We start from the raw sequence: 26,721 nt of genomic DNA, 5'->3' as shown, positions 1-26,721 counted from the left end.
TTCAATTAGCTCATACTTTATTCAGAATCTTCTTCATCTGGTTATGTCCTCTTGCTGCCTTTATGCTTAGCATTCTAAGGGAATAAAAGCAAGTTTTGAAGTTCTTTTCTAACTTTCTTCAATTATTCAATTATTAAGCATTTTGCTAGTGGTTCCTTTTTTTTTCTTTTGAGAGAATGCGAAAGGCCAATGCTAGATTTAAACTCTGTAAATTGACTTCCTTCCTAAATATACCTCTCAGTGTGGGAAATTGCTAACAAATACATTTTGCATATCTAATTTGTTTAAGTCACATTTAGCTTTCTATTAAGTTCATGTGCATACTTGAACTCATTATAAGACAGTTTCTGCTGCCTTCCTCGAAGATGAGATCCAAATATGAATTTCAATGAAAATCCCTCTAATTTCTTTGTGGTGCCTCAGTTTTCTGTTTTATCTTTGTTATTATCTCACATACATTTATTTTGTATAAGTCAACCCCAATTCTTTGTAGAAAAGTTTAAGATACAAATTAGGACACATCATAAAGGAGAAAAAAAACTGCAAGGATCAAACCCAGGGGCTCAGATATGCAAGGCAGAAACTCTAGCAGGGAGCCACTTCCCCAGCCCAAGACATTTCAAAGGACAAAAATGTAAATATAATCATCCTCGGCTGGCTTTTTCGGAGCTTAAGGAGTAATTTTAAAGTGCACTATGAGTGAAGTTAATGAGGGACAATCATCGTTTCATGTAAATACATGATGGATTGAAATCATTTCCAAATGAAGGTCTGAGAGTTCTGTGTTTGAAGCAAAAGATCATGTCAGAGAGTTATGGGAAGCCATGTTACTGAAACAGGCTTTCTTAGATAATCTATAAAAGTAATTGGATACCTAAGGAGATTTAGTGGCAAATGAAAATAAGCCTCCTGTGTTCTCACTGGAGCAGACAAAGAAGCACTTGGCCAGAAAAACAAAATCAAAGGTGACAGTCTGCGATGTGCCTCCAGTAGAGAGCATGCCTTGCACGTGTGAGGCTATGGGCTCAATATGCAGCACACCATGGTCCCTTGAGTACTGTGGGGTATGGCCCAGTCCAAAATGAAAGGGCCTGTCATACATGGAGCCAGGCTGGGGCGGGGTAGAGTAGCAGCAGGGAAACAGGACATTGGTGGTGGGAAATGTACACTGGTGAAAGGTTGGATATTGGAACATTGTATGACTGAAACCTAATCATGATAATGTTGTTAATATTTATCTCATGATGATTCAATAAAAAGTAAATAATAAAAATGGATTAAAAATAAAGGTGAAAGACATCAGTAAAGAATAAACTAGGAAAAAATGATCAATCCTACCCCAACTTCATGCCAAATAAAATCTTTCAGTTCCTGGAGAATTCTCCTACTGGAATTTAACATAGGGAAAAAGATATAAAACCTATGAAGGGTTCATGTACATGGGGTCACTTTAGTCACCTACTATGGGTTATCTGAATTCATATTAATTTGGCATGATTGGACTGTTAGCAAACATTATAATAGAAAAATGCTCTTTTTCTGCATATCAAGAAATCATCACAGTTCTGTTTATCCCAGACAGCCATAGCACTTGAGACTCAGGGAACCGAAGGAGGCTCATCTATCAAAGGCAGCCATCAACCAGGGTTTTTCAAAATACAATTAGTCTTATTTTCAGACACCAGGTTCCTGAGCCTAATTCCCAGGCTGGCAGTGAGACATAGTCAACACCTTCAATTGGGGCCAGTGGCATAAAGTGGCAAGAGACAGACAAGTGATTCAAGAGGAGGGAGAAGACGTGTTCTCTGGGGTTAGAGACAGAGGATGAGCAGAAGTGAGAAAAGAAGGTCAACTTATTTTTTAAAAAAGGCTAATGAAGTCTTTGCTCTATGTTCAACAGGAACAAGTCCCAAGACAGTGATGCTGAGTAAATTTCTCTAACACTGGTGGAGCTGAATTCTGTATGCCTACTATATGTGTTGCTCTTATCTGAAGGTAGGAGAAAAACAAGAGACCAAGCCATTAGAATCATCTCTGGACCATTCTACCTCTGAGGAAAACATCAGAGTCACCCAGAAGGCTGGATAAATTTCTAACTTCCCAGCTCTGTTTCCAGAGTATCTGAGGATATGGTCTGGAGAGGGACCAAGGACTGACCTTTCCAACAAGATCCCAGATGCTGCCAAGGCTGTGAGGCTGGGGACTTCCCTTCAAAAACCAGTGATTCTCTCTAGATGGATTCACTGAGTACCATCACAGGGCTGATATCAAGGAAACCTGGGCAGGTGGAACTACAGTGCATCCAATGGGTTCCGTGAGCATACCCAAGTACTTGCTCTGTCTCTGCTTTCTCATCCCACCAGCCACATAACTGAGGCAGCCCTTGCATAGTGTATGCCCTTCAAGCCCTGCTTCTTCAGCCAGGGTAGATGACCCCAAGAGGGTCACATGAAGGATAATTGGGGTCTTCTGGAAATTAATTTATGCATGTCTCATTTTTGGGATATGTTTGACTCAACTACCGATGTTAAAGATGCGGGGGTCATGTGGAAAGGTCATGCTTGTGGTCATGAGCAGAAGTCACTGTAAGAGCCTTGGTTTAGATCACCATCATGCTTTCCAGAGTTAGGCGATCCTCTGTCAACACCATTGTTCATCTCAGCAGCAACACACTTCCCCGGGACAGGATTCCTGTAGATAGGGCCCTTTCCCCCATAATACCCATGCTATGACAATTCCCCAGTTCTTCTCTACTATACGTTATGTCCTTTTACACTTTGGCATCAGTGCAGCAATTTGTGCTTCTCACTATCTGAGAGTTTCACTAATCATGCTCCCCTTGGCTGAGTGGAATGGAGCTAAGGTGTAATATGAAATCTTTGTAGTAAGAGCCGTTTCTGTTGGTACAATCCAATGACATCCAAGTGTGAGTACCTGATGGTATATACCATCCAATGGGGCATTCTTGTGTGAACCACCAGTGGTATACATTGGCATTGACATATTATGTCAAATAAATCCTAAGTTTGGACCCTGAAAAAGAGACCTATCTGATTTGGGAAAAGCCACAAATGCAGAGCTAAATGATTAATGGAATCTTTCCACCCCACCTAAAATGAGAGATTAGGAGGCAATCCTATGAGTTATGAGTGAAAATGTTTCAAAACAAATCACCATGAGTGTAAATAAAATGTTTTAGCATACCATATATATACCTAGGCATGTAGTAGGGCGTAGTGACAGATGGTACCTGTTTTGGGTCTCAGATTGTGACATATTTTAATGAACATTAAATTCTTATTCACTGCCTGAGTCAGCAGGGGAATTTCACCTCAAATTCTAGACCAGCTGTCAGTTTCTGTTAATTGGCTTAAGCTATCACATAGTAAGACTTACACAAAACATATTTTCACTTTGTTCACAAGTAAGGTGATATAATTTGGATTTTAATCATACTGAAAAATTTTTGAGATTTTCTTAAGAGTACATTTCCATGGCCCTGAGGCTAATAAAGTCTTTGACTCACAAAAATGTCAATATAGTGGCACATGGTTATTTGAAATGACAGCTCTTGATTATAGCTATTTTTGCCAAGGAATCAAATGGTGAAATGATATGCAGGTTTTGCAATTGGTGGGATTGGTTTTTGGGACCACATGCAGTAGAGCTCGGGGTTATTCTTGGCTCTGTGCTCAGGAGTGACCCTTCTTGGTGCTCAGGGGACCACGTATCACTAGGCATCTAACAAGAGTCTACTGCATGTAACGCAAGCACCTTAGCCCTGTACTATCTCTCCACTCTTGGTAGGAAGCAGGTATTTTTTGGGGGGTGTCAAACCTAGCCATGCTCAGTGGTTGCTCCTGGCTTGGTAGTCAGGAATCATTCCTTGTGATGCCTGAGGGACCATATAGGATGTTGAGGATCAAAACCAGGTTAGTTTCATGCAAGGCAAATGCTCTACCCACCGTACTATCACTCTGGCCCCAGGAGAAAAGGGGTTTAAAGTAGCTAGCTTCAAAGGTCCACAACTACATCTGGAAGTACCAGGGCTCATATTAGCAATGATACTTATGTTCTATACTAATTTACATATCTACTTTACACACATGCTTTTATCCTAGACCTCAACTTCTGCTATAAAGCAATCCTCTTGTTCTCCTCCTCTTTAACTAGTTAAGTTTTTCTAATTAATGTCCTTACTATGAAAACTCCTGCTACCAAAGAATATTCCAGAGACAGATATGACTATCAAACTAGCCAAGGCTCTCCATCAGCTGCAGAACAAGAACATTCCTGGACCACATATGTTTTTGCCCTTTGGATGCATATGTAAATATCTCTCTGAAAAAAGGTCATTGGTGACCATATCGCTCAAGCAAGTGATTTTGTGAGGAATTATTTTATCAACAACAAGCTAGTTCTTGATAACAAAATTTAAGTAACCCTATTTTAAATTCAAAGCCTAGAGAATACTATGAGCTGTGTAGCAAAATGTATCATACAAATAAATATTTGATTAAACGTCACAAACTTATCCTGTGAAATTTATTTAATAATATCTTTAAGGGTCACAGTAATAATACAGTGGATAGAGTGTTTGCCTGGCATGTGGTCTACCTGAGCTCCATTCCTAGAACCCATATGGTATTCGAAATATTCCAGAAGTGATCCCTGAGCACAGAGCCAGGAATAATCCCTGAACACTGGCAAATGTGGGCCCAAAATCCAAAAACAAAATTTTTAAAGTATTCAACTTCTATTAAGAGCATACAATAGCAATCCATGCATAAATTGTTTGTTAGATAAAATTTAAAAATATTGCTTACCACAAATCACTGGTTTCTATTAGATTATCAAAAAATTCAGCCATGCTACTCTTGGCTTACTCCTGGATCTGTGCTCAGGGATCATTCCTGGCAGTGTTTGGGGTGCCATTTGGGGTGCTATGGATTGAACCATGTCAGTTGTGTGCAAGGCAACACCTTGCCCACTACTCTGGCTCTTCAGTCTATTTTATATTAGCATTTAAGAGACTTAGTCTATCATTTTTTAAAATCCTACTTACTTATGTTCTCATAATTTTATATTGATCTTCCTTTGTTAGAAAATAATAAAATTCACAGTGGGAAAAAAAGCACTCAATATATTTTTCTACACTGGAAGGTTTGACTAGAAATTAAATATCCTGATGAAGGCTTCCCTCTTATGCCCTGGATGCCAAAGTTCCCTCCTTTCTCAAAATACATAGGCACTTATCATTAATAGCATTTAATTTGCTTTAATGGTTTCTTCTGGTTTTGTCCAAGCTAGGGTAAAATACCCTTATAGATGAGGATAATCCTTTCAGGAACTTTGATTTCTCAGTGAATCTACATAAAATATATTACTTTAGAAATATAGTCTGTACAATGTTGTAGAACACTCCAATTTACTTTGCAAATTTCCCCTTTTTAAAGAAATTTCATTTGGTCTTATTCTGGGTAGGATATATTTCCTCAAGAGCACAATTTCATTTTAGAAAACAGTGTTGAAGAGTTCCTCTATCTTATGGTATGACATTTTGTATTATTTCTAAGTTTCTATGTTGCAGGTTCCAAACTTTGATAATATTAACAGCAGGGGCCTTGGGAGGAAACTAAGCTTAGATGAGATTAAGAGAGACTCTATGATGGAATTCATCTCTTTCTAAGAAAAGCAAGTGGAGCCAGGGACACAGCTCAATGGCAGAGCACTTGACTTGCTTGTATGAAGCTTGCGTTCAATTCCCAGAACCAAAAAGAGAAAAAAAAAAGAAAAAAGAAGAGAAGGAAACACTGCCATGCAAGAACTTTGTAAGAGAGCACTGTTCAAAGGTCAAGAGGCATCTCACTAAGAATAAAAACCCCTGGCCCCCTCATCTTAGCCTTCCAAGCTCCAGAATGAAAGAAATGCCTGTTGGTTCACGTCACTTGAATTCAAGTAAACAGAATTTTGTGACAGCAGACAGCAGCAACACTGCCCTGAGATATTCTCTGTCCTTGCCTACATCAATGCAAAAGGTAACAATGTGATTGAGCATTTTGGTCTAACATGTTGAAGTAGAGAAAGGCCAAATCAAAATGGGACCATAATCTACCGTTTTGGTTTATTTTTTACAAAAACACTATTAAACAATTTTGTTTTGAAAGGCTTCTGAAAACTGAAAGAAAATACATACAGTTAGTTTTTGATGACTTGATAACATTTCGCTTTGATCCGTAAAGGCGGTGGTGTGAATCTTGTTGACTGCCTCTTCTCTTTCTGAAAGCCATGAACTGAAATGGTACTGAAAGAAAAGAATGTCCCCAAAGAAGACCATTATTAAAAATCGTCCAAGCTTTTGTTCACCCCTTTAAAATCTGTGTCTTTTACTGACACAATTTCCCCAGCATGACTCACTTGCTCCTCAGTGAAGCGTTGCCACTTCAGGAGGACTTCTTGTAAAAGAACCCAGCGGTCTTCTGTCCACCTACAGATATTCGCCCAGCGATCTCCCAATACCTGAGGAAGACACAGTCCATCATGACATTGGCAAAAGAAATCAGTAACTGATTGGTATTGCAAATGGCAGAAATGATTTGGCAAAGTGTCCTGTTGGGTGCAAACCTTTCCTTCTACTTCTATTTCAAAACAATCCGTGCCTTTCAATTGACTTCAGAGTATTTGGCTATGCTCTCCACCTTATGCTGGGAAGAGGATACTTACCAGAATTCTAGAAGCAGCTGTCATGCCACAAGCTAAGCCTCCATGGTTTTTTCAGATAGCAGAGACAAGCATATAGAATTAAAGCATTTTGCACTGTGTAGCTTTCATTGGTTTTATAATACACCCCAAAGAATGAAAGACTGATTACTAAACAGAAAGTCAAAAGGGACTTTTGTTACAGCGATTTTGTATATTTCAAATTGTTTAATGTCCTGATTGCAGAATAAAGCTATCAGTGACTTAAATGACATCCATATGTGGGTTCTAAAATTGATCCAGTTATTACAAAGCATTTAAATTTACTCTCTATCAACAATTCTACAGAGAAAATTGTATAGTCTTCCCTGAGTAATTGCAGTCATATCTTTATCAGGTCACTCTTGTCTTCATGTAATACTATATTAATATTAATATCTAAGATAAACTAAGGACAAAGACTTTTACATCCAAAAATAAATTCTGTAGTAATTTTTGTGCAAAATAAATGTCTAATAATAAAAAGATTTCATTCACTTTCAGCCCATTCTGGGGCACTGCCAAATCTAAAAATTTTAGTTTATTTTTATCTGCTGCTAAGAGATTATAATAATTCCCATGACTATTTTTCAACAGCCATTGGTTTGAATTGGCATGTTTTATTTAGTATAGAACTAACACCCCAAATGTAGATAAATGTCAGTATACTTTCTAATTAATGACATATGATTGGATTGATCCACCTAGAAAATTATAATATGTAATTCAAATCATATACATGCAACTAGCATTGTGAAATATACAATTACTCCTAACTGGTAAATTGGTATATAACATATCTATTAGTAAATTTTCTGTGAGAAAAACAGGTTCAAACTAAGAAAAGTCAGAACTATTAGTCAAAAATATGCCAAATAGTGAACATGAAAATGTGGTTATTAAAGGTCATAGTGGGGCTGACATATTGCTGTCCATCAAAACCAAAGGAGTTCAAGATGGGAAGGAATGAACTAATCACAACACCATTTTCATAAGGAAAAGGAACTGAGAGTCCTAAACATATATAAAATCTCCCACCTCATGTTACAAGACACTAGTGCTACATAGTGTCTACTGAAGGAACATCTTCAGTTTATAATTGCATAGATGGGCAGTGTAATTTGTTAATTTTAAAAGCCAAAGAGTTAGGACAGGAGGGAAGGTGCTTGCCTTGCATTCACCTGATCAGGTTTTGAGGGGAAATGAGACTGTTCAGGTGGATTCTAGTCTAATATGACAGTTGTACAATCAGAAGAGGAAATGAGCCATATAATGACACCAGAGACACATCGACACAGAAGACAGACCACTGACAACCCAGTGAAAAGGAAAAGTAAGAGGCCTCAGGGGCAACCAAAACTACCGAGACTATAGCCTTGAACTCACATGCTCCAGAACTGAGAGGGGAAAATAAATTCCATTATTTAGGCACTTCTTTATGGGTGCATTGACAAATATAAAAAACTTATTTAAGAGATGCCAGTTCCTTGGCACTACAAAATAACTCAGAACTAAAGTGGGTAAAAAAAAAAACATGTCTGGGGCTGGAGTGATAGCACGGTGGGTAGGGCATTTGCCTTGCATGCTTCCAACCCAGGTTCGATTCCCAGCATCCCATAAGGTCCCCCGAGCACCGCCAGGAGTAATTCCTGTGTGCAGAGCCAGGAGTAACCCCTATGCATTGCCAGGTGTGACCCAAGAAACTAATAACAAAACAAAACAAAAGAACCCACATGTCTGTGTTATAGTGAGTGGAGGTTCGAGAATGCCTTTAAATTAGCAGAGTGACAAAATTTAAAATGTTAAACTAGAGCACTGTTTTTCAGCCATTTTCCAACCCATGGACCACTTCTGACCTGGTTTCCCTTTCTATGAGCCTCCTATTCTAACTACTGATGCCCCCATCCCGCCAGTCTCATGTTGTGAGTCCCATGTATAAGAATTTTTTAACTGAGGTCCCCTTGGAATATATAGGGTTCCTATAGTCAATTAGAGCAGATTTTAATTTTTGTGACTCAGTTTCCCAATTATAAATACAATACTACCTGCCAATTTTCTCGCTTATATGAGGAAGATAAATCTAGAGTCAAATAACTAAGATTCAACTCTTGTGCATGTCTTTTAAAATTTAAAAGTATTAAATTAAAATTCCCTTCAATAATTAAAGTTCATTGAGAGATAAATTGTCTTTCTCCCAATTAATTCAAGTGACTCTTTTAGGATATTTATGACTAAATTACTTAAGCACTCTCAGAGAAAGCAGCCATCACAAACTTTTAAAGAATGGCCACAAATATTACAAAATTATGTACTAGCAAATATTTTTAACTTCAACTGAATTGTAACTGCTTGTAGCTATTTACATTTTTATTGACCAAGATGTTTTTATAAAATCTGCTGAGAACCATCAAGGGATACTCATTTCACTGTACCCACTCTAGAAGATGCTTATATTACATGTGAATAAAACATGGTCAGCCTTTAAGTATCTTATTTAAGTATTTCCAATATAAAAGAACATATTTTAGTAACACATTTCACTGCATAAAGCGATATCATTCTCAGAAAACTGTCAATGAAGTGAATCTAAGTCACTTCTATTTCAATGTGAACATGGTACTTCTGACTATTCTTTGTAAAATTATATAACTGATTTAGAAACCTCTAGTATATACACTATACATATCTAGCCACAAGTAGATTTCTTTCAATGCCATGTGCACCAATATAAGAGATACACATAGTTCTCAAATTTATTGATTTCTCTATTTACTGCTTAGAAATATTGGGCTTAATTTTAATTACAAATGATTGAGCAAAGCAATTAGAAGATTATCAGTCAGCTCTTTATTCTTCTATTATTACCTGAATGGATATAACTATATTGATAGACAAGAATTAGGGTCTGGTTTGCTTGGCATTGACATGAAGTTAAGTAGCATTTTTAAAAAATTACTGCATTATGATCACAATCTGCTTCTCTGCAAATCTTTAACAAATCAGATAAACTTTAAGCATATAAATGAATAAGAAATTCTAAGATCTCAGGAACTGATAATTAATTGTTATGTATGCCCTTATTTTGTCTCATTAGAAAGAAAAGCTAAAAGTCAGTTCACTTACACAAATATATTTTCATGGGTTAAGTCACAACTCCATTATCATCCATGCACAGATACGAAATGGGGGTGATATTTCCCTCCAGTTTAATTCACATCTCACATTGTTAGACATGCCAAGGATATTTTTCATCTGCGTTTTTCTGTTTGGTTGAGTTGTTTTTTTCAAAACAAAAGTGAAAAATGGCTAGCAAAAGAACATTTGGATAAAGGCGACTGAGGAAAATCTGACATGCCTGGAAGCAAAACTTAAGTCCTTTGACCCTTGAATTTATTGAGACCAGTGATAGAATGTGAAAGCTAAATGGTACCTTATCAAGATTGGCATTAAGAGATCAAGTGTTCCTAGGAGTATGCCCGGGAAGGAAGAAACATTTTTGTGTGCCACGGACCACACAATGCAGCAGTGACTAGGATGCAGAATCAAAGGTAGCATTAAGGAACACACATACATTTGATGCAATTGAAAATCCTGGAATATACTTTTGAAACTAAATGAAATTTAAGTGCAATGAGTCCCTCCCCTTTTTTATTGAATCACAAGCGATATACAGTGCTGTGCAATGAGCTCTTTTGAAAAATGATTTAGAGACTGGAGTTAGGGCAAGTAGGGCTCTTGTCCTACATGAAGCCAATCGGGGTTCAATCTCTGGCATCCCATATATACAACTGAGAACTGTCAGGAGTAATTCCTGAGTGCTGAGCCAGGAGAAATCTGTTAACATTTCTTGGTGTGGCCCCCTAAATGAAATAAATAATTTATTGTTTCTCCTCTTTCTTTATATACAATAGAGTTGGTGAGGAAAAGAGCTGATGATGAAAAGAAAATGAACAAAATTTAACTTACTGAAAGAAATTACAGACCTAATAAGTCTAGAAGGGGGGCAAGAATTACACTTGATGTTTAGTCCAGTTCTATTCTCTTTTCCATTGTACATGTTTTACAAACTGTTAACTGAAGCATTAAACTTCACTAACACACAGTTCAAGGTGGTAGAGCATGTTTGGGGGTATTAGGAGACATCCATTAGAGATTCCCCTAAAAAAATACTACTTCTGTTGAGATGATCTTGTCAGTGATTCTGACTGAGCTCCTAAAGGAACTCAAAATGGTCACTTACAAAATTGCTGCTTATAGATGAGGAAACTAAGATTCCAGGAGACGAAGTCATTTATCCCTAAGGCCACAGAGATCAATGAACTGCATTTATGGGCTATAACTTCAGTTCAATCCTCCACAGAGAATTCACTATCAAAAAGATTACTTGTAGGGGCTGGAGGTACAGGGGTTAAGGTGCTTGCCCTGCCAGGGGCCAATTCTAGTTCGATCCTGCATACAGTGATAGTCTCATCAGGAATAAACACTGAACACAGAGCCAGAAGTAAGTCTTGAGCACAGCTGGGTGTCCCTCCACACTCCAAAAATATTCTTTATAATCGGAGCTAGATAACTTGCAGTGATAAGAATCAACGGTTGTTCCTTTTCAAATATTTTCATATTTAATTTTAGCACGAGTTTGACTGGCTACTTTTCTTATTCAGCTGCAACAACCTAGAACATTATACTTGTTGTAGGGGTATAATGCTGTGTTTCCAGTAGCTTTAACGAAACATGTAGTCTAGCCCATTTGTCCAGGATCCGAAGGCTAATGTTATTGGATATTAAAAAAATGACATTATAGCTCCAATTTTCTTTAAAATTTTGAAAAAAATAGTAACCAAAACCCCCACTTTCATGTTTAAATAAATATGCACATTGCAAAAACTAACTTCTGAAGGGTAAATACAATGTTGACTCCATTAATGAAATTCTGCCACAGTGCTTATGCCAAGAATCAAGTCCGATTTTCACTTGAAGAAGCATGCTTGGTGTCATTGCAATCAGTGGCACATATTATTTATTTCCCTGCATTGATAAGGCACTAACAAACGCTTCTGGAAAGGTGCTGTGGTTGCTGTTATCATTTGTACATTGTAGTTCAATGTTCCCAGGTGGTGTCATCTGAACTCTATCCAGCTTCTGCTGTTCATTCAACTGGGGACACCCAAATGTCCTGAGCACCACAATCCTCTTTCTAGCAATTACAGTGTGCTCCAGAAATTGTTAGGAGCTTGTGTAGCACCTCACTGTTCTGCGGCCACAGTCTCTGATCCTTTAGGGGGTCTCCTTTGTATTTGGTGTCTTGGGAGTAACAGACACATTTGCACACAGCATAGCAAAGCCCATAGGCCCCTTGGGAAATATCAATACGGGGTCTTTGTTTCCAAGTTTTTTCCTTACAATTTCCATTGTTTTCTTTGATGTCCATCGTCTTCATAAAATAACTACCCACCAGTCCTTCACAGTCATGACTGATGAATTTGTGGTCAGGGCAGGAGCGATGTGACATTGTGACATTGACATTGACATGTGACATTGTGTTCCATCCTCCTCAAATTCTAACTTCAAAACATGGATGCCAGTCATGCAGGAATCTCAAAACTCTGTTTGGCTGGTACATACCATTAGGTTTAAGGGACTGGCTGCCAACATGTGTCCCAGTTTGAAGACTGCCTGGGAGAGTAGGATCTGCCAGGAGTATTGGCAATACCTGCCAGCAAACACATCATCCGAGATGGAGAGAATAGAACTTTCTTTAAAGCTCATAGGCAGGCTGCCACTAGGGTCACAAAGGTTAACAAAGAACAAAATGTTCTCAAAACAGTGCTGCATTTGAAGATATGCCCCAATGTGGTCAGGATTGGCAGCTTGAAATCTGTGCTGATGAAAAATCAGTATCAAGAGAGCCAGAGTGATAGGACAATGGATCGAGTACTTGCCTTGTATGTGACCAACTCGGGTTTAATCTCTGGCACTCCCCTCTGGTCACCAAAGCCCATCAGGAATGGTTCCTGAGCACAGAACCAGGAATAAACCCTGAACAATTCTAGGTATGGCTCCAAAAACAAAAAAGAAAGAAAAAATAAGCATTTAGCTGGTTGCTGTTGTTTCTTTGGGGTCATATATGTATGTGTTCCAGGCTTACTCCTGGCTCTGTGCTCTTGGATCAATCTTAAATGATATGTGATGCCAGGGATCAAACCTGGGCCAGCCATGTGCAAGGCAAGCACCTTAATAGCTCTCGGATCCCTAGCTGGATATACTTTTTCAGTGTCCCAGGCACATTCTCAGCAATACTCAACCAACCTAGGCAGACAATCCAATGGTAGGTGCATGTGTCAGTCCTGATCAGGCCCTATGGTGACTTGGACCACAAGGGAAACCCCAGTGGGGTATTGGCATCTCCGAGGCCTAGTCCTGCAGTGCCAGAGGGGCACTTGGTGCTGGGGTTGAAACCTGGGCCCTGAAGGATACAAAGCATGTACCCTAACCACTGAACAAGCTTCCTGATCTCAGCTTTCATTTCTAGCTGTGCTATACATATTCACCGGCATACTAAATATGCCATGAGAAAAGATGGAATTTTGTCTTTGGGGACAAAATTGATGAAACTTGAGAAATTGTGCTAAATGAAATTAGAAAGGAAGGGAAAAACAGTTATATGTGGAATAGAAATCAACCCAGGAACAAATGAATGAGCAAACAGCAAGACTCCTAGATGCAGTAAAAACCATGGCTAAAGAGGAAATTGGACAAGGGAGTGGGAAGGGTGAATACAGGGGTTTTTGTATAGTTTGGATGGTTCTGGAACTTTGGCTGTAGACACAATGAATTCTATACATATAGAGAACTTTAAATATAAAAATCTAAAATTCTCTATTACAATGAGAAATCAATATTTTTCAAATGGGATAAACTCGATCTTTAAAAACAGAGCACTTTATCATTGCAGTACTCTTTAAAATAGCCAGAATCTGGAAAAAACCTGAGTGCCTGAGAACAGATGACTGGTTAAAGAAACTTTGGTACATTTACACAATGGAGTACTATGTAGCTATTAGAAAAGACGAAGTCATGAAATTTACACACAAGTGGTACTGCACTGAAAGTATCATGTTAAGCAAAATGAGTCAGAAAGAGAGGGATAGACATAGAAAGACTGCACTCATCTGGGGAACATAAAGTAACAAAATAGGAGACTAACATCAGAGAATGGTGGAGATTTGCACCAGGAATTTTGCTCCATGGCTTGGATGCCAGCCACACATGCTCGGGGAAAAGACAGCTCAGATAGAGAAGGGAGCACCAAATAAAGGGTGTTGCACTGTCCTCCCATTGTTCATCGATTTGCTTCAGCAGACACCAGTAACATCTCCTTTGTGAGACTTGTTGCTACTGATTTTGGCATATCAAATATGCCACAGTGAGTTTGCGAGGCCCTGTGGTGGAGGCGGGTTACTCTCAGTAACTTGCCAGGCTCTCCAAGAGGAACAGAGGAATCAACCCAGGTCAGCCATATGCAAGACAAATGTCCTACCCGCTGTGCTATCGCTCTATTTTTATAGGGCTGTGGAACTGAGCAATGATTTCTATAAAGTTTTCAAGTTGCAATGATGACCTGTGTTGATCTTTGAGTACACAAATAAAAGTTGATTTTGAAAAAGTGTGCATAATTATAAAGTTTAGTTTTTTAAGACAAAAAAGACCTTCCAATTGAAATTAATACTTGTGTTCATATAGAATATTATCCCAATGTACTTGCAAATATTTGCCCTGTGATAAATTCCTCAAAGTCACATAGTAATTTTCTCCAAAGAAATTGAGAGATTAAGAGAAAGATCAAGCTTAGCTTTCACACAAATCCTGGTACCAATACAAGCTCTATCACTTGCAAATGACATGAACTTGGATTTAAATTTTCCAGGTGCTGGCTTATTCATTGGTGAAAGAGCTAGTATTCCATAGAAGTTATAAAATTTTTAGACAAATGTGCATGTAAAAATCGTAATAAAATATAATTATTTCATACAGACACAAAATATCATTGATACCTGGCTCAGTAAGATCATCTCCATCACCTTAATGCTATTATTATTTTAAATGTGCTTCTGATTCATCCAATATCGAGTTACAAAATATATAAATCAACAAAAATATTCTCTTCTATCTCTACAAATAATCCCCATTTTTAAATTCTGTATCATTTATCAATCAATACACCTGCTCACTTCTCCACATCAGTATAAGTAGTATACACTAAAGTGTAGGTCACTGTCACTGTCACTGTCTCCCGTTGTTCATCAATTTGCTTGAGTGGGCAAGTAACATTGTGAGACTTGTTACTGTGTTTGGCATATCGAATATGTCACAGGTAGTTTGCCAGGCTTTGCTATGCAGGTAGTTTGCCAGGCTTTGCTGTGCGGGCGAGATACTCTCAGTAGCTTGCCGGCTCTCTGAGAGGGGTGGAGGAATCAAACTTGGGTCGGCAATGTCGGCAGCGTGAAGGCAAACGCCCTACCTGGATGTGCTATTGCTCCAGGAAAGTGTAGGTATGTACTAGAAATTCATTCAGTCGCACTGTTTTCCATCAATGAGCTAAGATATTATGGTCCTCTATATGAATACCTTCCAGTTAACATTTTTTCCAATCAACAATGATGTAACAATGGTACAGAGATGAGTTTTTCTCCATAAGGCAGAAGCATATAGAGCAAATATGGTGAAGATGAGTATTCCCAATACCAGAATAAAGAGGTTGAAATAAAATGATGATGAATGGCTTGTTGGAATAGAATATATATTAGAGGATAAGGGCTGGAGTGATAGCACAGCGGTAGGGCATTTGCCTTGCATGCAGCCAACATGGCCGACCCGAGTTCGATTCCTCTGCCCCTCTCGGAGAGCTTGGCAAGCTACTGAGAGTATCTTGCCCGCACGGCAGAGCCTGGCAAGCTCCCCGTGACGTATTCGATACGCCAAACATAGTAACAACAAAGTCTCCAATGGAGATGTTACTGGGCCCGCTCGAGCAAATCAATGATCAACGGGAGGGCCTTTACCTTTACCTTTTATGATTATTTTAAGAGAAAAGTACTGAAACTGGTAATAAAAACTATTGTAGATCTAATTGATAGTATTCTGTAGAAGACTGAAAGTGACTAAGTTTGTTAAACACAGTAGTAACTGTTGAATAAGCTTTTGCAAGTCCACACTGACCTCCATATGAACCTTGAAAGTAAAAAAGTTAAAAATAAATCCAAACAATTTACAAGGAAATAAAGCAGGTAATTACAAAGTTTGCACAGAACCACAAGACATAGAATAAACCAAACAAGTCAAATAAAAAATGGAGGTATGATTTCTCCTAACTTTATTTTTATCTTCTTATATTTATTTATTGAATAACTGTGGGAAAAGTTACAGAGCTTTCAGGCTTAAGTCTCGGTCATACAATGATCAAACACCTTTCCCTTTACCAGTACTCATTTTTCACCACCAAGAACCCCAATATACCCCCCTCCCACCCCTCCCAATGCCTGTGAGGCAGCTGATTACTACTTAACTCTTCTCTACATTGATTAAATTATTTCGACAAATGATGCACCATTATTGTTCAGAATTCCCCCCACCCTCAAACAATCAGAATTGCTGAAAAGGCATTGTGAAATACTTTGTTTTCTATAGCTGGTTATGAGAATCATATAATGTCAAGCTGGCCACTATAGCGGCCTCACAATTTTGGATTTCTGCAAAGAGCCAGATAATTATGAGATTGGTTTCTGTGCATCTAGTGTTATGGCTGTGCTGGAGAGCCGCTCGTGGGGGGCAACTTGTGACCTCGGTAGGGCGTGAAGGACGAGCCGGTACCACCATCCCCCTTCCCATGAGACTGCAGTTGCCTTGTCACCGCCAGCTCATACATGGCTTTTCCATAAGCTCTGAGGCATCGGCCACCTTGCTGCCGGTGGAGGGGGGGCGGGGGGAAGCCTAAGGGAGCAAGACCCTTTCCCTCCCAGGGAGGCATATAGGCATATAGCCGTAGTTTAACACATGGATCATTCACTTTTCTGCCACAAACTTCCAGGCTCTCGATTAAGTCCTTTTGCCTCTGGAGCCATGGCCGTGCCAAAGTCACTTGTGTGTGTGTGTGTGTGGGGGGGGGGCAACTCGTGACCTCGGCAGGGCGTGAAGGACGAGCTGGTACTGCCCTTCTTCCCATGAGACTGCAGTTGCCCTGTCACCGCCAGCTCATACCAGGCTTTTCCTTAAGCTCTGAGGCAGTGGCCACCTTGCTGCTGGAGGGGAAAAAGGCAGAAGGGAGCAACACCCTTTCCTTCCCAGGGAGGTATGGCACCATAGTTTAACGCTTGGTCCATTCACTTTTCTGCCGCAAGCTGCAGGGCTCTGGATTAAGTCCTTTTGCTTCTGGAGCCATGGCCATGCTGGAGAGCCTCTTTTGGGGGGGCAACTTGTGACCTCGGTAGGGCATGAAGGACAAGCCGTTACCGTACCCCTTCCCATGAGACTGCAGTTGCCCTGTTATCGCCAGCTCATATCTGGCTTTCTCATAAGCTCTGAGGTAGCGACCACTTTGTATGTGTTCCAGATGCATTTCTTCCATAAGCTGCTGGGTTTTGAGATTTGTTTCTGAGTTTCTGGGATCATCGCCATTAATCAGCTTGATGAGGAGCCAGAGAGGCCGTTTGTAGGCGACAACTTGGGGTCTTGTTGGAAAGGAGAGGAAAGGGCCAATTCCACCCCCATCTGGTGAGGCCCTGTGTGTCTTGTCACTGCAGGTCCAAACCTGACTGTCCAGTGGCCTCTGGAGGATGGCAGTCACTGGTCCACCAGGGGGAACAGGCCAAGGCACGAAACCTATTCCCACCTGGAATGGTCCAGCGCCAGTAACCTACTGCAGGAACAGGATGCATTTCTGCCAAAATCCTTTGGGTTCTGAGATTTGTTTCTGAGGCTCTGAGATCATGGCCCTTAAGCAGTTCGATCAGGAACCAGAAAGGCCATGCCTCCAATTATATATATAGCTGAGGTGGAGGTGGTATGTTGGTGTGTCTCCCACATACCTAACTTTTGGCAGTTTACTTTCTTGGTAAACTATGCCCCATGTTTTTGGGATCTGGCCAAGGCACAGCAGCAATTTTGGGGTATCTGAAAGTCTGACGGTGCCATCAGGCTGCTGATGCACTCGCCTCACAGGTACAGATTGACCTGCTGGTGGCACCATACCCCCCGATTTCTTCTAACTTTAAACTGTATCACGAAGTTCTAGTAATTAAAAGAGTAAGGTACTTCAACAAATTGGCACACAGATCAGAGGAACAGAATAGAAAACCCAGAAATAAATTCACACTTATTCAAAAATCTATACTATTACAAAAAATCTTAATCATTCAATGGAGAAAGAAAAGTATCTTCAACAAATAGTGAATTGGAAACTGACCACCAAGAAAAAAAGAAACAATGATCCAGATCACTAAGAACATACACAAAAATAACTCAAATAAAAGACTCAGACAAAAAGTTATGAAATACATCAGGATAAACTATAGGAGATACACTCTAAAATATCTGTATCAGAGATCTAATGGAGATTCAGGTCTACTAGTAGGCAGAAATTAGCAAGAGAAACAAATATAAGAATGTAAAATTAAAAAGCTTCAGTGCAGCAAAAGGAACTACGACCAAAAATGGCAACGTTACATATCACATGCTTGATACACAAAAATATGTAATTCACACATTTTAATGACAAAAATGCAAGAAGCAAATGAAAAGGTAGGCAAAATACCTGAATAAACATTTCTCAAGCAAAAACATACATATGGGCCAAGATACATGAAGAGGGCTCATCATCACTGATTAGGCAAATGTTATTCAAAACCACGATTACATATAGCCTCACAAGGATAAAAATGACCTATATCTTCAAAACCCTGAAAATAATAAATTCTGGTGAGATCATGAACAAAAATTACAAAGAGTGCACTCTTTGAAATGTAAATTGTGCAGCTCCCAAAGGAAAGAATATAGAAATCCCTTTAAAATGAAATTATAAATACCTTTTGATCCAGCTATAAAATTCCTTGGCCTTAATCCAAAGGACATGTAAAAAAGTAATTCTCAAAGATATGTAGACTGTTGTGCTTTATACCAGCATTATTCATAACAGCCCAAACATGGAATCACACATCGGCCGACAGCTAAAGAAACCTTCATGTAGATACTCAGTGGAATATTATTAAGCCATCAAAAATGCTGGTGAGATATCATTGGAGACAAAATGGATGGAATTTCAGGTGAACGACAGGTGTAGGCCCAGCAAAGTGGATGCTATATATTTGTCATAAACCCTCTACACAGTGTCAACTGCCATTCTTGCAGAGAGGACTGTGCAGCACATATTTTAGACCATTGCACTTTAGTATCATGCTGTTTTTCTTTCTTAGATAAGCTCCTATCTAGCTCTCAACACCCCCCTAAAATTTGACTCTTGAAATTCAATAGTGCAACCAAATTGGTCTTCTGTTCTAGTTTCTTGACAATGTCATGCTCACCAGTTCTGTCTCCTGCATACAGGACAAAGTCTCACAAATCCACCACAAGTTCCCTAGAAACATTTTTGTTTTGTTTCTGTCAACATATACTTTAGATTCTAAATACCATTTTCCTGTAGAATCTCTCAAACCCATTCAGTTTTCAGTCTGATGCACTTACTCTCACAAAACCTCCTTAAAAATGTTGAGATATCCACTCCAAAATATTTGCTCAATTTTGTAAATATCTGTCTAAATACCCCTTTCCTAGACTGCAAGTATTGAGAGCAGTTACATTTCCTACTATGGTTGCCATAAATGATAAGAAATCAATGTTTGATTCCAAAGACAAAAACGTGAGAAAAATCTAATTTTTTGCTTTGAAAACCCAATCCAGGTAGCTGGCTTTCAAATGTTTCAAGCCCAACCCAGGATGGTTGCGACAAATTCTCATTTTGTCCACTACTCCAACGGTGACCTTTTCCAATTCCTGAGGAAACGGATGGAAATAACAAAGACTTACTTACAAAAAATGAAAACTGACTGCCCAATTCTTAGAACGAGATATAGTACTATCCTCCAGGGCTGAAGATACCAGAGAATTAACCCTCTTAGCGATACAGCTTTTTCTCAATAAAATTAGTTAACTGACCTTACTGCTGACACATCACACTCTCTGTATACTGACATTCTAGAAATCTCTAAAGGATAAGATTTTGACCTGTGGTGCCATTGCTGAGGGACAAACTAAACCTCGGAGAGAAAAAATCAACTGAATTTAGAAAAATGGAACCTTTGACATTATCCTTCACAAAGCCATGGTATCTTTGGGATATTCCTCAGCAGATGTTTGGACCTAACACTGTCCTTCAACACTTTTAAAATCAGATTTTTGAAAGTCTATTAAAGTTAGAGAAATTCTAACAAGCAAACTAAGCTATTGTAGCAGGAGATAGTTCAGGGGTTAAGGCACTTGCCTGTATGCAGCCAACCCTGTTTCAATCCCTGCCTGGCACCACATATGCCCCCTACAACCACGGCCAGGGAATATCCTGAGCACAAAAACAGGAATGGCCCTTGAGTAACACTGATTATGGCCAAAACCACTCGAATTTTGTCCCCCATTAAACTGATGATGAAAAAACTGTAATTCATGAAGAACCTAAAGGCTGGCAGAGGGAGCAGACTCTGAAATGGCAAAGCTTAATGAAAGTCAAGTGTACCAGAGCAATTCTAATTAATGAATAAATGGTCCAGAATTCAAGCATGCATTTTTCTTGGAATGGGGAATGGGAAAAAAGAAAGACAATGGCAGGTGCTTTTACTGACACTTAATCCCTTAGAGACTATAAAACCCAGATCCTGGAAGAGAAGAGTGCAGTCTTCTGCCCCCGAGCCTGACTGTCCTCGCTCGCTGGGACCCCTTGGAGGGGAGCGAGTTGAGCTTTCCTCTCCGCCCCGACCAGGGCTCCGGCAGCCAAAGACTTCCAGGGCATCTTATTATAACATCTTATTATCTCATTCCTACTTTGGACAAACTGGCAGGTTGCCGAATGTAGCCTGCCCACAGGGCAGAGTCTGGCAAACTCCCCTTGGCGTACCCAATATGCCAAATACCAATAACAATGATGGGTGTCATTCTCCTAAAGAGTCTTGAATATAATCTCAGGGCTAGGATGAAGGAGACGTTACTGGGGCCTGCTCGAGGCAATCGACGAATAACAGGATGATTTGTGATTTGTGTGAATCCCTTAGAACTGTGCCCTTTAGACAGGAGTCTCAGGTGTCTGAAAGTCTGTGGCCGCTAGGGCAGTGTTGAGGAAAATGCAATTTTCCAAAAGGGAAAACAGGGCAGGAGAGATATTGTAGGGGATAGAGCACTTGCCTTGCATATGGTCAGCCCCGGTTATATTCCTAGTACTACATATGGTTCCTTGAGCATTGCCAGGAGGGATCTCTGGGCACAGATCCATTATTAAACCCTGAGCACTGCTAGGTGTGAACAAAAAGTAAAGGTAAGGGTAGGGTAATGGAACACAAAGGGGGTTGAGGAATGAATGGACAACAGCAATGAAGTGGGGGAGGCAATCATGGACAAATGCAGATCGGGGGAGGGGATCCTCTTAATTTGGGATAGCCAATGAGTGCATAATGGAGGCATCTAAGTCAAAGACATAGAGCCAGAAAACAAGGTTGAAAAATCAAATAGAATGTAAAATAAGAAAGCATAGACTCACCACTCTTAGTGGATGGACCCTAATATTTAATTCGAACACTGCCTATGAATTCTCTGGATTATGGCATGGTGGCCCAGTCCCAGGGGTGTTTGTAGAATATATACAATCTCTAGTTGTTATTTTAACGACTAAAATTCTGATTTAGAGAAGTCAGTGCATGAATCTCTCCACTAATTGCTCTAAGAAGCTAAACATATCTTTTCTGAAAACTTCTAAAACTGAGTACTGCTTGAAAATAGTGGCAATTCTGTTCCTTAAAACAAGCCATGGTCCTTCAGTGGAGTATTTTAGGTCTTCAGCATGTGTACATACAATCTATTTTATGACCTACAAGATAGTGCATTACATCAGCAATTATAACAACAACATGTAGCAGTAGTTCCATCAACTACCAAACTAGAGCAGTCTGAGAGTTTTCTCTGTGTTGTTGCATGATGGAGGGTGATAGCATATTTGAAAATGATGGTCTAAACAAGTAATCTCAGGAAATGACATTTCCCTGGGATTAAAAAAAAGACACAATTCACACACAAGAAAAGAGAAGAAAACAGAGATAAGGGTTTAAGAATCTGTGTTAGAGGTGAAAGAAACTACATTTCAAACAATCCCAGACTGATAAAGCCATTGAAACCCACACTGAACGGATCCTTAGATGTCTCAGGCACACTACTGACCGCTAAAAATTACCAAGGAAAGGCAGACACCTAGTGTCACAATAATCTATCAAACATAATTCATAGTTCTGTAGGTTTATGGATTCATGTGATGCATCACATTCAAAACAATAACCTGTTATGTTTTCCCTTGAAGAATGTTTTGATATAGGCTTGTTTTGAAATTTTTTATAGCAGAAGCTTATTAATAACTACTATAAAGGAAAGACTAAACTGTTGCTTGAGATTAGATGCTGATGACTATTTCCAAGGACATTATGTACTCTAAAGCCAAATGAGGACTTGAAAGGCAAAGTATCTGCCCCAGCAAAACTTCCGTGACCTCACCGCTCTCTTCTGCCTGGCCACAGAAGTCTTTGCAGGAAGAAATGTATTGATGGCATTATCTTTTTCACCATTTAATTGAGGATATTTTATATGTATTTTAACTCTATCTTCCTTTAGATTTAGGATTGAAGAGGGCATAAATTAATATTTGTCTAGCCAGTTTTTAATACACATGATTTAACTAGAAAGAAAATAGAGATGCACTTATGTAATTCCCCCATGGGCCAGGAAGCTAACCGGTGTGAGCAAATAATGCATAGTTAATGAAAGGGAATTATGCACAAATGACAAATAATTTGAATGAACCAAGTGGATGGCAATCTAAATATCTGCAACATAAAAATAGCATGCTACGTTTTCTAAATACCTTCAAATTGCTAGGAATTTGAAGTACATGAAATTCAGAATCTGACCTTAAGTTGTTCCTCCAGAGCAGCCGTTGCGTGATCTCCACTAGCTTCATCAACTACCACCACCATATGAGTGAGGGAATTGACCCGGACTTGTTCCTGCTCTAGATCTTCTTGAAGCACCTGAAAGATAATTTTTATCAGATAAAATGAAGCTACTCAGAAAATTCAACAAGAAAAACAGGTATTTCAATGGGGAGAAATCCAGGAAGAGAGAACAGGGGTTAAGATGCTTGCTTTGCAGGAGGCCAAGTCTGGTATGATTCCTGGTACCACATATGCCCCCTCACAAGCACCATCAGGTGTGATCCCTGAGCACAGAGTCAGGCATAAGCCCTGAGCACAGCCAGGTTTGTGGGTCCCCCTCTAAAAGAATAGCTAAACAGAAACTTCTAAAAGAAGACATGTTGAAGGTCCACTGGCACATGAAAAATTCCTCATCATCTCTAATTATTAGGAAAGCGCGAATCAAAATGACAGCAAGTGATCACCTTACACCAGTGAGAATGGACTAGAATCTAAAGGCCAGAAACAATCAGTGGTGGCAGAGATGACATGGACAAAGGGACTCTCTATCATGGAGGCAATGTGGACTACTTGAGCCTCAACAGAGCGTGTAGCACTGTCCTCCTATTGTTCATCAATTTGCTTGAGCAGGCCCAGTAACGTCTCCATCATGAGACTTGATGTTACTGTGTTTGGCATATTGAATATGTCACAGGTAGCTTGCCAGGTTTTGCCATGTGGGCAAGATACTCTCGGTAGCTTGCCAGGCTCTCTGAGAGGGGCGGAGGAATTGAACCTGGCTTGGCTGGGCCTGCTGCATGCAAGGTAAATGCCCTACCACTGTGCTATTGCTCCAGCCCAACAGAGATAACACAGAGAAAATTAAAAATAAAATGACCATATGATTTAGCAATTGCACTACTTGGATTCAAAGCACAGAGCACAGAAATACTCATTCAAAAAGACATATGTAGAGCCTGGGCAATAATATAGTGGGGGTAGTGCACCTGCCTTGCACGTGGCTGACCAGGATTCAATCAATCCCTGGCACCCCATATGGTGCCCTGAGCACCATGAGGAGTGATTCTTGAGCACAGATGCAGAAGTAAGCCCTGACACTGCCAGCTGTGCGACACCCCCCCCCACACACACAAAAAGGATCTTTGCACACATACTCATATTCATCGAAGCATGCTTTAGTATACCCAAGATCTGCAAGCAACCTAAGTGCCCACGGAGAGACAAGAGCAAAAAGAAGCTGTCATCTATGTGCACAATGAACTATTATTCCAATATAAGAAAAGATAAAATCTGTTTGCTTCAACATGGATGGAACTAGAGGGTGTCATCTAAGAGAAATACATCAGAAGGAAATAGATAAACACCAGCTGATATCACTCATAAGTGGCACATAAACCAATGATGGGAAGAGATCATGTCAAATGGAAATAAAACCCAAAGCTCAGTATAACCTGAGTTTATACGAGGAGGATGGGGACTGGATCTCGGAGGGAGGGTTACTGGCACAGGAACTGTGTGGCAGGGCTATAGGAACTTGGATGGCGGAGATGATGTATTACCATTGTACCCCTAAAACATTTACACACTTGCAAAGTAGTTTCATTTCAATAAACTTTTGTTTAAAAATCAATAGTCTCCTGACCTATATGCCAAAAATATTCCTTTCTCAATGCAGGTGTGGGATTCATTTGTCAGGTCTTGGGCAATATCATTTTCATTAACTTGAACTATTCCAAGAAAATGTTCTGCTGTACTCAGGGAAATGTGCATATTTATGCTATCAAATGATCTTGCAAGTACACAGTGAGAACCTCTTCTGAAGAAGGTAATAGAATCTTCTGCTAATAACACCGACTTCTCCCTGAACACTTCCAGAACTCTACCAACTGCTTTTAAGATTGGCAATATTTTCTCTTCCATAGAATTTTCCATTAGCATACCAAAGAATTTTAGGGTGCTAAGGACTGGACCTGTGGCCTCATTCATGCAAAACATATTCCCTACCACTAGGCCCTTAAAATGAACTTAGCCTAAACAAACCTTCCCTAATATAAATTCCTCTTAATGAAAAATATTTTGTTTTCTACCATTAATCTAAAAGTTGCCAGTGACCTCCATCTAGTTTTCCAAATCCAATAGCCCTTTTTGATATTCCCTTATTTGAATTTTCTGTTACTGACCTAATTAACCACTGCTTAATTCAAGAAACCCTCTCTGGATTATCATCCTATATACCTAAACTGCTTTTTAGCTCTCCACTTGTTCCTTATCTGTTCAACAATACATCAATTATCATTCTGTCACTGAAAACAAATCTATTTCTATGCAATTACTTTACCTTAAATCTTTACACAATCTGGTGCCTACTTGCTTTTTCAATATAAATTCACACCCAGTTCTTGCCCTTGAACACTACAGGTCAGCCAAAACTGTCTACTCTCTCTAACAAATGTGTCAAAGTGTTTGCTCTGTCTGAATTGCTCTTTCTCCAGACCTCTTAAGTAAGTTCTCCTCTGTATCCCATTCTTAGCTTCTGTCATCTGTCCAGAGAGGCTTTCTGAATGTGCTATCTAAATCTGCTCCCAACTTAACTCCCTTTTAATCTGCCTTTTTAACATAAAAATTTCAATAGTGGAACTAGAGAGATAGTACAGCATGGAAAACGCTGTATCATGATCCCCTGGGCCCTGGTGTACAAGCAGGAGTAAGCCCTGAGCACAGTCAAGTGTGGCCCTCAAACAAAAAAATTTCACTGCTCATTATTTTCTTAGGTATGAGTTTATACATTTGTGGTTTATATCTAGCGAACTGGAATATAAGATCTTCTAGCACTGAGGTTGCCTTCGTCATCTCATTACATAGTTGAAGCAACTAGGGACCAAGAAACTTTGGTTCAATGAATGGTGCCATCCAGGGAATGAGACAATTGCATAGATGAGATTGGCCTTTCCTGACCAGCACGTAATTGCTCTGCACAGCAATTACAATCTAATAGGGAGGATTAGCTTTTTCAAGTATAACTACAAATACACTAACAAGCACATATCATCACAAAATGGCACTTTCAGTCTTTTCAAAATTATAGAGTTCAATTTCTTTGAAATGATAAGTAGGGGTAAACAGAGAAATAGTGGCGACACTGACATTCTGCCCAAGAGGGCCAATTCCCCCAGACCTGGACAGTACCACGATAATTAGTGATGAGAAATCTTGATTGGGGACACCAAGCTCTCATATAGTCTGCTTCTTGAAATATTTTATTAAGTAATCCAAGAATGGACAAACACATGGGAACAAATCCTTTCTAGAAATAAAGTCTGCTAACTTTCTGGAACAGCTTCTCTGCCAACTTGTAAGACAATGTTTGGTGCCTTAGCAGACTGGCTCTTAGATATTCAAACTCTAAGGCAAGTGTATGAGAACTTGCTTTAATAAACTACACCACACACTAAAATGCAGAGACAATTTTTTAGTCTGAAGATTTTTATTTTTTTTTATTTCAACATTTCACAGCACTTTAAAACTCACTTACTCTTACTTCCTCTCTCTAGGTTTTCACGCTACATTTTCAAGTGAAGCAATTTAGAAGAAAATGACTGTGCATCTATTTTGTGTGTGGAGTTGAGATTCGGCCTATCATGCCTTTGACTTTCCAGAGCTAACACCGGTTAATAAAACTTTCTGCCATGAGACTGAAAATGGAAACATTAACATTCAAAGCTGTCCTTGAAGGTAATTTTAACCCTGTAGTTTTTGA

The 26,721-nt window shown here is 39.4% G+C and overlaps 1 protein-coding gene across 1 annotated transcript in view; it reads right to left on the bottom strand.

The window, feature by feature from the left end:
* Window positions 1-26,721, bottom strand: part of DMD (dystrophin) — a 2,292,284-nt gene that overhangs the window by 1,578,142 nt on the left and 687,421 nt on the right. Inside the window, exons 13-15 of the mRNA XM_056131284.1 lie at window positions 22,941-23,060; window positions 6,418-6,519; window positions 6,197-6,304 (exon numbers count right to left, since the gene is read on the bottom strand). Of these exons, the coding sequence (XP_055987259.1) occupies window positions 6,197-6,304; window positions 6,418-6,519; window positions 22,941-23,060 (330 nt within the window). The remainder of the gene's footprint in view (window positions 1-6,196; window positions 6,305-6,417; window positions 6,520-22,940; window positions 23,061-26,721) is intronic.

Source organism: Sorex fumeus, unplaced genomic scaffold, assembly GCF_029834395.1.
Source record: "Sorex fumeus unplaced genomic scaffold, SorFum_2.1 ptg000086l, whole genome shotgun sequence".
NCBI classification, from domain to species: domain Eukaryota; kingdom Metazoa; phylum Chordata; class Mammalia; order Eulipotyphla; family Soricidae; genus Sorex; species Sorex fumeus.
This window is presented reverse-complemented; position numbering and strand designations above follow the sequence as displayed.